Source organism: Polypterus senegalus, chromosome 10 (genome assembly GCF_016835505.1).
Source record: "Polypterus senegalus isolate Bchr_013 chromosome 10, ASM1683550v1, whole genome shotgun sequence".
NCBI lineage: Eukaryota > Metazoa > Chordata > Cladistia > Polypteriformes > Polypteridae > Polypterus > Polypterus senegalus.
This window is the reverse complement of record NC_053163.1, coordinates 167,375,727-167,392,143: the sequence shown is the minus strand read 5'-3', so window position 1 is coordinate 167,392,143 and position 16,417 is coordinate 167,375,727. Positions and strand designations below refer to the sequence as shown.

The window sequence follows — 16,417 nt, the reverse complement described above, 5'->3', positions numbered from 1 at the left end:
CACCGCTTACGAGGAAAAGGATCGAAGTGCAGAGCCACAGCATCATACCTCACCCCAGGTTTACACCAGCAGTCTCATGGCGGAAGTGACATCCCTGCACATCTCTACTACATGCTAACCACACTAACCTCTAACCTTAACAACACTTAGCTTCTAACCTTAAGTCTGCAGTTAAGGATCCGCACTGGTATCTAGAAGGTTGCCGGGTCAAATCCTGTTACTACCATCCTACTCTGTTGGGCCGTAGAGCAGGACCCTTAACCTGAAAATTGCTCCAGGGACACTGTACAATGGCTGACTCTGTGCTCTGATCCCCAAAAGTTATGCAAAAAGACAGTTTTCCCTCGGGGATTAACAAAGTATATCAAAGAAAAGATGATTTAGCCCTAATCTAAACTCTTTTTACAACATGCTAACCACAGTACACCCTAATCTTAACTGTTTATTTTTTTTAAATATTGATGATTATAACTGACAACTAATGAAAGTCCCAAATTCAGTATCTCGGAAAATTAGAATATCAATTAAGACCAATGCAAAAAAAGGATTTTTTAGAAATGTTGGCCAACTGAAAGGTATGAACATGAAAAGTATGAGCAGGTACAGCACTCAATATTTAGTTGGGGCTCCTTTGGCCTCGATTACTGCAGCAATGCGGCGTGGCATGGAGTCGATCAGTCTGTGGCACTACTCAGGCGTTAGGAGAGCCCATGTTGCTCTGATAGTGGCCTTCAGCTCTTCTCAATTGTTGGGTCTGGCGTATTCCATCTTCCTCTTCACAATACCCCATCGATTTTCTATGGGGTTAAGGTCAGGCGAGTTTACTGGCCTATCAAGAACAGGGATACCATGCTCCTTAAACCAGGTACTGGTGGCTTTGTCACTTTGTGCAGGTGCCAGGTCCTGTTGGAAAATGAAATCTGCATCTCCATAAAGTTCGTCAGCAGCAGGAAGCATGAAGTGCTCTAAAACTTCCTGGTAGACGGCTACGTTGATCTTGGACCTCAGAAAACACAATGGACCAACACCAGCAGATGACATGGCACCCCAAACCATCACTGACTGTGGAAACTTTACACTGGACCTCAAACAACGTGGATTCTGTGCCTCTCGTCTCTTCCTCCAGACTCTGGGACCTTGATTTCCAAAGCAAATGAAAAATTTACCTTCATCAGAGAACATAACTTTGGACCACTCAGCAGCAGTTTTGTCTTTAGCCCAGGTGAGACGCTTCTGACGCCGTCTCTTGTTCAAGAGTGGTTTGACACGAGGAATGCGACAGCTGAAGCCCATGTCTTGCATACGTCTGTGTGTGGTGGTTCTTGAAGCTCTGACTCCAGCTGCAGTCCACTCTTTGTGAATCTCCTCCACAGTTTTGTTTCACAATCCTCTCCAGGGTACAAGCGGTTATCCCTATTGCTTGTACGCTTTTTTTCTACCACATCTTGTCCTTCCCTTCACCTCTCTATTAATGTGCTTGGACACAATATTCTAATTTTCCGAGATACTGATTTTGGGACTTTCATTAGTTGTCAGTTATAATCATCAAAATTAAAAGAAATATACATTTGAAATACATCAGTCTGTGTGTAATGAATGAATCTAATATACAAGTTTCACTTTTTGAATGGAATTACTGAAATAAACCAACTTTGTCATGATATTCTAATTTTATGACCGGTTATCTATCAATCCAATCAATCAATCAATCAATCTAATCTAACAAACACTAAGTAAATCATTAAGGCAGAGTGATGGCTATGAGGCTAAGGATCTGCACTGGTATCTGGAAAGTTGCCGGTTCAAATCCAGTTACTGCCAGAAGGGATCCTACACCTTTGGGCTCTTGAGCATGGCCCTTAACCTGAAAAATGCTCCAGGGCTGCAGTACAATGGCTAACTCTCTGAACTCCAACGGTCATGCAAAAAGACAATTTCCCTTTGGGGATTAATACAGTGTGCCAAATACCAAAAAATGATAGATAGTCGTGTGAGAGCTTGGAAAGGGCACCCTCACTGAAGGAGCAAACATGCACGGTGCTACGGTGGAACACCATTTAATACCCAGCAACAGCACAAGAATGAACATTGTTAATTAATAACTGGATCAGTGCAGACTTTTTGGGAATGTTCACCAGCTATATTCATTAATATGTTCTTTAAACACTTGGCTACACTTGGACATTTATTGATAAGAAAACTAAGCTTGGTAAAATGCTAAATGTCTGCAGGCCGGAAGCCTATGCAGAGTTCAATGTGATTCAGACTTCACCAGACTCAGGTAGCCCATTTTTAGATGCAGTTTATGGTGCCAAATGTTACGGTATTCATGTAGGGTGCACAGTTTATATTGGCAAATAGTGGAATGGCTGCATTTACAACATTGCTTAATTTTCCATGTACAGATGATGACTGGCAAGAGGAGCACGAACGACTGGCAGAACTCGAAGAGAAAGTCTCTGGTGGCCATTCCTCACCTCCCCAGCAGCCACTACCTCCTCACAATTTGTCGTCTTCCTCTTCAAAAGCGGATGATTTGGCTGACAGAGACCGGTATCTGGACAGTTTACTTACGTTTGGAGGGGGTGCCAATGACAACTTGGCAGAGAGTTTCAGCAAACTTGTTATGAATGCTGGCTGTGACTTTGAAGAGCTGAGTGATCCTGCCGTGATGAGGGCCACTCTGCCACAGGTAATGTTTCCATAGAATTGGAACAGCTGCACGTTGTGTCCAAGTTCATTACCATTTTAGTTGCAGTTAGCTTTTTTTGCTCTAGCAGCTAAACTCTTTTTGATGGGATTTGTCTTTAGAACATTAGAACAATCTGGACGAGAACAGGCCATTCAGCCCAACTACGCTTGCCTGTTATATCCTCTTAAGTCTTCCAGTACACTTCTTTGGAAGATATTTGAAACAATTACTTTCATTTCACTGAGAAAGCCTTTTTGGATAACCGACGGTCTTACTCTAAACTTTTTTCCCTGCAGCCCAGAACGCCACTGAACAGCAGTATTTGGGAGAACCCAATGGGATTTGGTAATGCGAAGCCTCTGATGTCTCAAGTTGAGGTATGCTGGGGTGTGGTTGATGATGGTGACATTAATACGTTACTCTGATTCTTAAACTTTTATCCTAGTAAGGAACGTTTCCAGGAAACTGACGTCTTGAGTCAAATTATGTGGGAAGCAGAATGCTGATTTAGTTTAAATTTGGGGGGGAGCAGGGAATCTATGTCCTATTTACGTTAAGTGGATTCAGAAAGTATTCAGATTTCTTCAGTTTTTGCACTTTCTCTTCTTGTGTTGTAGGTTTAATTTAAATTGGATGCACTTGTCATTTTTGCCTATCAATATACACTCATCAACCCATAGCAATAAAGTAAAAACATGTTCTCGGAAAAGGTCTGCAAATGTATTAAAATCAAAAACTGAAATCTCTCATTCATAAAAGTATTTAAATCCTTTGCAGTATTAATCCAAACTGGTCAGGTGCCTCCTGTTTGCTTTAATTCTCCTTGAGATGGGCCTAGAACTTGATTGGATTCCACCTGTGGCAAATTTAATTCATTGGACATCGTTTATCAAGGTACACTTGCCCCCGTGTGTGGAATATGTCACAATTCACACTGCATATCAGGACTAAAACCAAGCCATGAAGTCCAACAAACACTTTGTAGACCTTTGCAATCAAATTGTGGTGAGACAGAGATCAGGGGATCAAACCATGTCTAAAGCTTTGATTGCTCCCAGGAGCACAGTGGACTCAATACTTGTGAAATGGAGGAAGTCTGGATCTACCTAGACTTTTTCCAGGGTTGTCTGATTGGCCAAACTGAGGAACTGGGCAAGAAGGGCCTTGGTCAAGTCCTCTTCTGAGGTGAAAGGACCTTTTGGAAAGACAACCATCTCATCAGTTGGGCATTTAGGATCAGTGGCTAACTCTCCCTTGGAGTCTGACATTTAGCATTTAGAGGACTCTAAGAGCATAAGGAAAATGATCCTCTGGTCTTATCAGACAAGAATGGAAATCTGGGGGCAGAATACCAAACACTATGTCTGGTAAGGACAAGGCACTGCTCATCACCTGCCTTATACCATCCTTCCCTACAGTGGAACATGGTGGTTGTAGCATCATGCCATGGGGGTGCAGGGACAGGGAGATTGGTCAGAATTGAGGGAAGGCCAAAATAGAGAAAGGCCCTTGAAGGAAACCAGCTGCTGGGTGCACAGCATCTCAGAATGGGCTGGTGGTTCAATGACTAAAAGCATATACAGTAGCTAAGACAATGCTAGAGAAGGTTCAGAACAAGTCTCTTGAGTGACGTTGTAACAGATCTGCCTGCCATGCTGAAATGGGCCGATCATTACCACTAACCTGTTCCACTTTAAGGAAAATGATAAAAAGGATAGGCCAGTATTGCACCCTGCAGCGCACCACCTTGCACACCTTTTTAAAATGTTCAGTTGAAACCTGATGACTGAGCATTTACAGTACGAGAGAGAAAAAATATGGCAAGTGATCAATATCCATAAACACTGAGAAATATATCAAAGAAAAGAACAAAAACAATTTCTTTCATTCATATAGATATATATATATATATATCCTCTTTAATAAAACCCCTGTGTGTGTCCAGGTGTCCCGTGTGTGTGTGTCTTCTGGTAAAGTGCGCATGCGCGGGTTCGCGGCGAACATCGCACCACACCCCACCCATGCGCACGGCAACGTGCGACGCGCACACACACTCAAAGCTGGGCACACGGTCAATGGCCTAGCCGCTGCCACGCACGATAAGCAAATAAAGCACACACACTGGAAGCTGGACACACCGTGACACACCGTGAATGGCCTTGCCACGGCCGTGCATGATAAGAAATAAAGGACACCATTGCTGGGGAGAGTGCTGATTGGGTAGTCGCACATAAAATCCATTGCTGGGGAGACGCCACACATAAAATAATCAGCTGCACGCCACCACGGATTAAAATACTTGCTGGGGAACTAAACAGTACTTGCTGGGGAGATGCCACGGGCACGATTATCAGCTACACGCCACACATTACATCAGTTACTCAGCTGATTGCCCACTGTTGTGACAGAAAATTAAAGTCATATTACGGACATCAAAGCCAGTATTACTGTCAGAGAAAATTTAAAGTCGCTCAATACAGTGATGCATATTACAGCCACATACAAGCCAGTATTACTGTAAGAGAAAATATCACGGACGTATCTACTGTCAACATGCCACCCAAAAAAAAGGACATGTCAAGTAGGACAAAAGACACAGACAATCAAATCCTATATAAGCAATGTTGCATTATCAAGAGTTAGAAGTTTTCCAGATGTTGCTGTCAAGGTTGTAGATGGTCCTGAAAAAAGCAAACTGTTGCCAAACTCAGACAGAATATTTACAAGAAATGTTGTCTATAATGAAATTGTATCGAAAAATTTCATGAGGTAGAAAAATAGAAAATTTTACCTAAATATCTTCTTCAGATATTGTGTTTTACAGATTGCTACAAAGGTTTACACTAAGGCAATATTAATTATACAAGTACCTACTGCTTTGTCATATACGTTTCTATTTTATTTTTATTATTATTTTACTTTAGGCTTCTTGCAAAATATTTTTGGAAAAAAAAAAAAAATTAAGACAAGAAACAGAATAAGGTCAAGGTCCCTTTCCATTTAATATAGACTGTTCCTACTAATGTTTATGCACTACTGTTCTAGCAGGCTTAATGTCTAGTGTGTGTATGCGTATATATATGTATAAATAAAACATACAGTAAGAATATCAGTCCCCCAGTTCTGCTTCCAAAGCTCACATGCAAATCCAGAGTTCCAGCTCCTGTTGCCTGCAGGTGAAACAAAGAGTATAATTAGATGTCGACCCCAAGCAGTGAAAGTCTTAACTGTTAAAAACTATACAGTCTGCATCATGATAAAGAACAATAAGGTCTTCGTGAAGCTCACCCGAGTCTGTGGGAAATAACAGAACGGCCAATTCACAAATCAAAAGAGAATCACTAACTTCTACCTAACCGTCGGGTCTTTAGATGTTCCAGGGCCTCTTCTCATGGCCGAGGTAGATACTGATCTGCTTCGGTCGATTTTTCCTGTCGTCGTCTTGGCTGTTTCTTTCTACTTTTCAAACCGCACATTTTTATGCAAATTGCTCCCAGAAAACATAAAAACAAAAACAAAAACGGATGTCCCATCTCTGTGGCACTGCTGTCAATCTCAGTGTATAAATACTATCCACACAAATCACGATTGACAGCAGAAAAATATATTACTTTTGTTTATGTGGCAGTGGTACGACTTGTACTTAAAGTCTGAAGAACTTGTGTGCAAAGACCTGAAGATGGCAGTTTACAGACGATACCCATCCAATCTAACTAGCGTGGGAGGAACAATGGGGTCAACTGCCCACATCCAGGTGTGTAGAGCTTGTAGGGACTTACCGAGAAGAGTGGAAGCTGAAATTTGCTTAGAAAGGGGATTCTACAAAGTTTTGAATTTTAAGGGACTGAATACTTAACATGAACTGAGAGATTTCAATTTTTGGTTTTTAATAAATCTGCAAATCTTTATCATTATGGGTTATCGAGTGTAGAGTGATGGGCGCAAATGGCAAATTTATCATACATTTTAAAGTTAAATCTGCAACATAATAAAATGTGCAGAATGTGAATACTTTATTTATCCACTGTACGTAGTGTAAGTACAGCTATGGGACTCTTTCTTGTTAAGATATCAGTAGTTTACTTAAGCTGTGTTGTTGTGAAAAATCTGTAGGCTTTTTGGTGCCACAGTTTATTTGTTGTATTCAGGCAGACTGAAAAGACTCTTTCACGGTTCCTGTGTTGTTTGCATATAATTTAATAATGACTGTGGTGTAGGCAAATGTTAGTCACCTGTTATCAGGCACTCAGGTAATGTTTTATTTAACCTCCTTTTTCTCAGGCACACTCTACATTGGCTGCTAAACAGGTAGGATTTACAAAAGTAACGGTCATATAGTTTCACTCCTTGTGTTTAAATGGCAATCGTTGTGCAGCCATTTAGAATGCCTATGTGTGAATAGTAAGAGGAGGAATGTGTGTATCTGAATAGAAACTTTGAAAAGACTTCAAATTATATAGTGGTCTTCCATTAGAATGTCTTGGTTTTTCACTTGGTCTGTAAAAGACATCACACTTGTCATCTGTGATGTTAAGGACACCTGTTTGTGTTATGGATGCTCTGATTAAGTTTATTTATTTTTTTAAAAGCCAATACTGATCACCGATAGTGTGTTACTAGAATTGATTGATTCTGAATTTGTTTTATCATTTCACTTTTCTTTTTCCTCTAAGCTCCTTCATAATCAGATGTGTAAAGCCTTTTGTCGTTTATTAGATTGTTTAAAGGAATACTTCACCTAGAAATGATCTATATATTTAATGTTACTTACCCCTATAGTTTGTAGTGATAGCTAAGAAAAGGTTTTAATCTCATATCTTTGTAGAGAAATTAAATGTTAAATAATTTTAAAAATATATAATTTTTGGGTGGAGCCCTCCTTTAGTCAAGACTGGATTAAGTCTCTCTTGGGCCCCTGGATATCGAAGCTTAAAAGTTCCCCCACACCTCACTGCCCCACTAGGCACACACATAGACTCACATGTTATGAACATCACATTGTGCTTGGGAGTAATCAATCAAATCCAGGGAATTTGACTCTTAGGCTAGAGTTATACTTCACGCAACGCATGCTGCAGCGGACGCTCCTGCTATGCAAGCATGTTCATACTTATGCGCGTACTTTACATAAATCTGGAGGAATCCACCAGGTGGCAGCGCGAGATATTATCACGGTGAGAACATGTTCGGCTTCTCTGTGTTGTGAATTGCCTAGAACACCTATTAAATTCTGATGACATCTTAGGGTGGCGCAGTGGTAGCGCTGCTGCCTCGCAGTTAGGAGACCCGGGTTCGCTTCCCGGGTCCTCCCTGCGTGGAGTTTGCATGTTCTCCCGTGTCTGCGTGGGTTTCCTCCGGGCACTCCGGTTTCCTCCCACAATCCAAAGACATGCAGGTTAGGTGGATTGGCGATTCTAAATTGGCCCTAGTGTGTGTGGGTGTGTTTGTGTTTGTGTGTGTCCTGCAGTGGGTTGGCACCCTGCCCAGGATTGGTTCCTGCCTTGTGCCCTGTGTTGGCTGGGATTCAGCGGGTTAGAAAATGGATGAATGGATGACACCTTACCGCAATATCTCTGAAAAGGATGTTTATTGATTAAATCCATCAATCCAGGGATGTGTCCATTCCAGGAAGCATTGGGCCTGAGTGAGAAACAGTCCGTTGACGAGGCCTCAGCTCATCGCAAGGTGAATACAACCACACACATACACTAGCGTCATTTTAGCGGCACCAAATCCCAAAATCTGCATATCTTTGGAAAGAAACCGGAGCACAGTGTGGAATACAAGCAGGAAATACCAGCAACATAACCCCCTGCGAGACAGCAGTGCTATCGCTCCACTACCGTGATACCCCCATGTAATTAACAGTATTCATTATTTAAACGAAATTATATGTAAAATGTAACATACACACTAATGCATTTCATCATGAAAGTAATATAAAGTATAAATCTAAAGATTCTAAATGTGCAGAGAGTTGGAATATCATACATTTAATTTGTTCTGTGTGGTGGTCTATTGCTGCTCTCTGCTGCTCTCAGGTCCAAGAAGCTCGTAGCGATTAAAAACTGGGAAGACGCTTACGACGGTCTGCTTTAATGATAAAGTAAACTACGAGGTTAAAGTGGACATTTTGAGATTAAAGCCGAAATTTTCACTTTAATCACAAAATACATGTTTTCACCGTGTCCTTTATTTTTTTCTCAGTGGCTCAAATATAACTCTATACATTATGTTGCTGCTGTTAAATTGCAAAAATAAAAAAATAAAAAAGACGACACAAAATATGGTATGTGAGACTTTTAAAATGTATCGTGTCATTACGTTCGCGAACTATCTACATGTGACAGAAAGCCTCTTTGCAGATCCTACGGGATGAATGTGTGCACTTTGATGTTTGATGAATGGTTCGATGTGGTGAAACAAAATGCTGACATACAGATGCATTCGTGGTGCTTTTATAGTCAAGTGTCGCATATTCCCGATCGTAATGACACGATACATTTTAAAAGTCTCACATACCATCTTTTATGCTATTTTTTTTTTTTGCATCGGCAACATAATGTATAGCGCTGCATTTGAACCACTGAGAAAAAAAATAAAACACACGATGAAAACGTGTATTTTGTGATTAAACTGGAAATTTCGGCTTTAATCTCGAAATATCCACTTTAACTTCGTAAGTTTACTTTATTATTAAAGCAGACCATCGTAAGCGTCATCCCAGTTTTTAATCGCTACGAGCTTCTTTGACCTGACAGCAGGTAAAGTAAAAAAATAAAAAATAGACGGCACAAAAGATGGTATGTGAGACTTTTAAAATGTATCGTGTCGTTACGATCGGGAATATGCGCCGTAGTAAACAGAGACACTGACGTCACATTCCGACTTTTAGTACACTGCGCCCCCCGACTTTTTGCTGGTACTGCAACTTGCGCACGCGTCGCGTTAATTTCTGCGGACCTGCTCAGAGAACGTGTGAAATGAACGCTGGGAACGCATGGCAGCCATGATGCGGGCGCGTACGCATTCTGAGCGTGAAGTATAAATCGGCCCTTAAGCTAACAAGTCTGTTGTTTACTAAGCAGTGAGGGCAGATTCATTTTTTTGTTCTCTAATTCAAAGCATGAGCTGCTGAAGTAAACACAACCTCACTGTCCACACACAGTCAAGGGGTGATGGTTTTCATTGAAGGACATAATGAAAAGGTCCGAACTCATTAAAGCTGCTTCTCTTTTAATTACTGTTGCAGACTCCGTTTAATGGACATCTTCCGTTCCTCTCCATGCACAGGATGATTCCTCCTCACTCCACGTTCTTTAATGTAAAATCTGATATTTGTGCCCTTTCCTTGAGCCCTCCTGGCTGCTTTCTGGTAACAGGAAGTTTCAGCAGCAAAACGGCACGTGCACTTCAAGTGCCATAAAGCATTGCATACAGGAGCAGTGCGACTAAGTTACTGTAAAGATTTGGAGTGAAAAATCATATGATTTAGATTGATAGCTGGTTAACTGGAGTATCACTAATGTGCTTGAAATTCTTTGAATCAGAATTTGTGTAAGATGTAGGATCTACCAAGTTTCTATTTTAAGTACAGAGGTTACTTTCAAGTCGCGGAAGCCCTCAGATTACTACTCTTCAAAGGTCACTTTTCCTGTGGATTCACTAGCTTATAGCCCATAGTATGTCAAGTATGCAGGTCCTGATTGCACTGAATAGAATCCGCACTCCTGTCTTGAAATGCTGCAAGCTTTTCGTGTAACCAGCATGTTTCTGCTCCTCTCGCAATAAACTGAGAGATGACTGTACTTGATCTTGTCCAAAGTGGAGCGAATGGCATTTGACGACCAGCACCATGTCAGAGAATTTTTTTTTTTGTGCTTGTCGGAGTATTTGTCGCCATTTTGTCTTGTTGATCATAAGCTGAATATATGTGTGTATGTGTTGCTATAATTATAATACACTGTTGTTACGTTCTGTCACACTTCTGCTGTGTATTTTGATTTCATATAACTTGTCCAACTTTTACAAAACCTTGACCAAGTTTTATTTTTTCTGTTACTAAGTACTTTCCCTTGATTCTGAAAGCTGTGTGTATTATTTCCATTCATCTGCTTTCAGGACAGTCCACTTATGTCCATAATTAAAGAGGTTGGCCTTCCAAAGAGATCAGCATTGGGACAGGAGGAGGGGCGAGACCTGTCTGAACGAGCGCCACCTCCACGATCATCCTCTCCTATCATTGGCAGTCCACCAGTTAGAGCAATACCTATTGGCACTCCTCCTAAACAGCCACTTGGACACAACCTCGGCCAACACCAGCAGGTAATCTGTCACTGTGTAATGAGAATTTGATGAAATAGAATTAGAAAGAAAGTTTTAAGCAGGATCAGCTCAAGTGTATACAGATGAATATGTGTAAGCCTCAAGATTACATTTTTTTTTCTTGTTTGTTCTTTCAGTACACTTTGAGTTGGTTACATTCCAACTGCACTAAAATTAATTAAGCATTACTGACGGACATTATTTAATGACTTCTTGGCTAGTGCCATGTTAACTCGTTGGATGTGTGGATGTGTAAATAAACTATATTTATTAAGTCAAAAAAGAATTTCATTTTCTCTTTATTCAACTTAGGGTACTTGACAGTCCACTATACTATAGAATAATTACAAATGATAATATGATTAAAAGACATACAGCATAAATATAATTTTGAAACATCTTGCAGTATTTACAAAGAACTGCTGTGTTTAAAGTAGATTCATCTTACACAAGGATTATGTTCCTAAGCTTGTGTGTTGTGGAAATTTGCTTATAGTGAAATGTCAGTAGAAAGCCCCTTATGTTTTCCCTCAAATAGCAAACATGATATCATTTTTCCCAGTTAATATATGCATCATGTATATACACCAGTCACTTCACATATAAATGTGCACCAGTAGCTTCAAATACAATGTCCCGTGTTCAGACACATTAATTTTTAGATTTGCAGGAGGCTAAAGCTGACACAGGCGCAACACCTTGGCTTCAGTCCAGTATAGCCACATTTAAAATGGTGAACTGTTTTACAGAAATGTCATTTAGGCAGTTGACATCTGGACATGAGAAGATACAATTGATCTGTCTAGCCTTATGTATGTGTCTCATTGGCTGGGAAGTTTGTGTTTTATTCTCTCAAACATCATCTTGCAAAGTGGGGTGAAACAGAAAGTACAACAGGCGGACAACTCCCTTGTTTGTCCACCGCATGCCAGGTTGGATGTGACCGCATGGAAGAAATAAAGTTTGGGAATGTATATTAAAAGAAATATTAGGTAGATAGATACTTTATTAATCCCCAAGGGGAAATTCACATACTCCAGCAGCAGCATACTGATAAAAAAACAATATTAAAGAGTGATAACAATGCAGTACAAGTTAAAAAAAAAAAAAATATGCAAGGTGGAGAGTGCGAGGCAGGCATAGCAGACAATAACATTGTATAATGTTAACATTTATCCCCCACCCGGGTGGAATTGAAGAGTTGCATAGTGTGGGGGGATGAATGATCTATCTTTAAGTGTTTAAATAGTTAATCAAACCAAGGAACCAGACAGGAGGAAGCTTGTCCATTGCGTCTTTAATTATCTTTTCAGCAAATTCTGAAGTGGGAGCATCCTGTATAATAATCTTCTAAGGGACAGTGCCCTAGGTAGCGGTTGGAAGCAAATGGTCTAAAGAATACGAGCAGCGGTCTATATTTATAAACAACTAAATTTACATAACAGTGTTGCATTAATCCTGACATTCACTCTGATTGGTTTGTTGGCTTACACACCTAAATAACTTATTAATTTAAAAGTCTGTTCTTCTACACTTTTGTTCTTCTCATATCTCTTTGGTTTACCTGTCACCCTTGAAATCTCTGTGTGTATGACAACTGTCCAGCCTTGTTGTTTACCGGACATCTGCTGATCTCTTAATCCAATTTGTGTATTACAGTAATCATTCTCCTAGTACATTCTTCTCTTTTATTTACTTTATCATTTCAGTAGTTCTCTTCATGACATTTTTAAAACAAATGCTTATATATTGCAGTATACACTGCAGACCAAAATGCTTAACTATTGTTCTCTCACAGCAGTATGAGAGTATACCGAGGTGTACAGCTTTCTTCGTTGCGTCCTGCTGTACATGAGACGGCTAGCGTATGTTTTGCTCTTCCGTGCAAGCCAGTTTGCACCTTTGAGTGTGAGAGGATGAGATCAACACTGGCGTGCATCTTTCTTGCCACAGACAATAATTTATTTAAAGACTGGGATTCTTTTTTTGTGCTGTGGGGGGTCATCAAGCATACCCTGGCGCTGCTGTCTGAAATTGCTATAATATAGGAGACGGTCATGCCAGCGTGACTAAGATAGCTCAGCAGGACAAGAGGCTTTCCTTGCACAATATAAGAAGAAAACACTTCACCCTGTGTGGTCTGTCGTTTCAGTTTTTGCATTCTTTTCCCTTTCGTTTTATTTTTATATTGTGTCTGTTTGTGTAAAGCTGAATTTGTGTAAGTTGAATTTGCATTCGTTGAGTTTCTACTTAAAAAGGTTGTTTTCTAAAGCTACTTCCACACAACTACACTTCCGTTTAAAAAATGAACGTTAGCCTGCATTTTCGTCTTTCGTCCACACTACTCTGGCATTTTTTTTAAATCTTGAAAAACGGAGACTTTTGAAAAGAGCCGTCGATTTCGGAGAACCCTGACTCGTCATTGCAACGATAATGGGTGAACGTGAAGAGTTTTGATTGCATTAATTGTGCTCTGATTGGATTGTGCTTATTACGTCGCCCTTCTCTGTCTGTATCCTGCTCATTACATTTTCTAAGATGTTTTGCTCGTCTTATACTCGATGTGTTACACTGAATAACAATTCCACCTCATTCAGTCCAAACAAAATAGTTTGGTTTTTTTTTTTTCCATAATTTTTTGTTGTCCACTGTGTGTAAACGCTCGGTGCAAATGAATGTCTAGTGCGGAGGACACTTCTTCTCCCTGTTTCTGGGGGTGCACACCTGCCCATTGTAGGGGAACATCTACATGATGTACGCTTTTGGTTGTTTTAGTGCAGCCAGAGATCATTTCGTTAAACAATGTAAAAACGCTACAAAGAGAGTTTTCATTTAAAAAAAAAAATGTTACAGTATTGTGGATGTATTCTAAAGTCCAGATTCCAGCTGCATTCTTAAAGTGATCTCACTGTAGATGTAGGTAAGTGATGACAATTTCTGTTGAAGACAAAACATCTGAAAAGAGGCCTGTCATTTCTGATAACACACTAATTCCAAGACTAAAGAAATATGGAACCAAAAAAAAAGATAACTTGGAGACACTTGGCCAATCAAAACAGTAAGTACGATTAAGTGATACAAGAAAGAAGTATGACCAGCTCAAGCAGCACTAAAATAACGAGTCTTCAGCCTTAATTTAAATGCCCGAATCGGTAGGGTAGTATGTTCCAGAGTTTGGGTGTTCCTATAGCTAAAGGCTCCTCTTCCAACAGTTATTCTATTTATGCATGGAATTTTAAGCATGCCAAACAGACAACTCTGCAAACACACAAGATCGTCTGTCTTCTATAATAAGCTACTGTCAATTACAGGCTTGTACTGTAGGTTGCAGTAAGATGTGTTCAGGCCTTCACAGTTGTGCTACAGGCTTACATTTAAAGGCATTAATTCATATTTTGCATAGAGCCTAACTTGTGTCCACAAAAGAAACCGGCTGAAAGAAGTTTGGAAGGAACAAAGTTCTCCTGGTTGAAGTCACCAGCATTCTAGTGTTGGAATGCTTCATCATTAGATTGTTGGTAACAAGAGTGAATCATTTCTGTTGCTGAGTTAATAGACATTAACCAGGATGATGTAACTTCTCTCCCTAAGTAAGTATTTCAATGTCTGGATCACACATTTTCATTTCAGGTTTAATGAGCGTGCATTTTTAACATTGCTCATTCCCATAGATTCCCAGTCCCTCCTCTCTCCTTTTCCACTCTGTTGAATTGTATCAGATGAGACTTGTTCAAGCTTTAAATTAGAATCTGAAATACGTCTAAGCCAATTCTCCGAAATACCCAAATACTACATTTTCTGAACTCTCTGCTGCTGGCCATGAGTTGTGACAGTTCATCCAACTTATTTTCGAGCTACTGAACATTCTTCATTATATGGAGGCAGGCCAGGTCTTGGTTTGGATCTAAACTACTTTCTTTTGAATGAACTGTAGAGCTGTGAGCGAGTGAACAACTCTAACCACCTAAGTCTAAAATGTCACCAAGTCAATTCTACTGGACGCTAATGAAAGAACTGGCTTTTCAAGATTTTACAGTTTTTGAAACCCACCTTAGTTGTGCTCTTTTTCTAAGCTGGAAAATCGGGTCTTAGAAAGTGCAGAATTTTAGGGACGGAAGGTAAATCAAAGACGAGAACTGGATTCGCCCAAAGTAAATTTCAAACCTTCACATTTAAGACTTTTCAGAAAGATAACACCCTCTCAAAGTACTTGTGGTTTTCTCAATGTAAAGACCGATAATTATCAGTCATTCCCCATTTTACAATAAAGCAGTGTCTAAAAAGTGTGGTAACGAAGAATGCAAGTGAATGAAGTGTCCTGTATTAAGTCAACGTGAACTTTCATCTGCTTTGATTGTTGAAAGTCATTAATATAAGGAAGGTTTTGTTGAATTTTATTTATTAAAGATCTCTTTTTGGGTGTTAATTATACTAATAAATGATTATCGTAAGATAACATTCTTAGATCCACCTAATCCACTCAATCTGGTATGACTGTTACGTTATGCTTATTTATTATTTTGATAATAACCAATAATTTTCCAAGTATAATATCCAAAATGGCAAGCAGCCCAACTACTCCTCCTCATGTTCTGTTCTGTGTATTGCATTGTATTGACCCCCTACTTTTGACACCCACTGCACGCCCAACCTACGTGCAAAGGGGTCTCTCTTTGAACTGCCTTTCCCAAGGTTTCTTCAAAAGGTTTCTTCTTTCCCCCTTTTGGGAGTTTTTTTTCTTCTCTTCTTAGAGAGTCAAGGATGGGAGGCTGTCAAAAGGCAGGGCCTGTTGTAGCCGATTGCGGCACTTCTTTTGTGATTTTTTTTTTTGGTATATACAAAAATAAATTGTATTGTATTATACTCACTTTGGACAACTGTGTAAGCTGAATGATGCATCTAAATTTGGCTTATATGCATAAGAGCCATCCTAATCCAACTGTAGTTTCTTGGACGCTGGAGCCTATTCTGGCAGCATTGGGTGTAAAGCAGGAGGCAGTGCTGTACAGCAGGGCAGGCTTCTTCATAAGCCATTTGTTTTGCTCCTGTCCTCTGACCACGGCACTGAATTGAACAGAAGAGCACACAAACTGAAGATCTCATACTGACCTTTAAGTATTTGGACACTCTTGATATCCTTCTGCTGTGAAACATTCTGACCTGCCATTGTTTACACGTCTTAAACAACTATCGTCATACACTGATCATTTCTGTATAATCTATATCTATTTTTTACTTATTATATTACATATTTATGTATCTAGATTGTAAATACCATACATTGCATCAGTGTCCATATTGCTTACCACATGTCAATATTGCTGCTACTTCTTTGTCTTGTCTCGTTTGTGTTTTAATTTTAAATTTAAATTCTATTTTTAATGTATTATTTGCACTTCA

At 39.8% G+C, this 16,417-nt stretch overlaps 1 protein-coding gene across 4 annotated transcripts in view; it reads left to right on the top strand.

Annotated features, from left to right (window-relative positions):
* The window catches only part of patl1 (PAT1 homolog 1, processing body mRNA decay factor), a 75,052-nt gene that overhangs the window by 18,714 nt on the left and 39,921 nt on the right, over positions 1-16,417 (top strand). For 3 of the 4 annotated variants that reach the window (XM_039767344.1, XM_039767342.1, XM_039767345.1), the window contains exons 3-6: positions 2,406-2,692; positions 2,989-3,069; positions 6,974-7,000; positions 10,814-11,017. In XM_039767344.1, coding sequence (XP_039623278.1) covers positions 2,406-2,692; positions 2,989-3,069; positions 6,974-7,000; positions 10,814-11,017 — 599 coding nt within the window. The remainder of the gene's footprint in view (positions 1-2,405; positions 2,693-2,988; positions 3,070-6,973; positions 7,001-10,813; positions 11,018-16,417) is intronic. The other variant, XM_039767343.1, reaches the window with a different exon arrangement.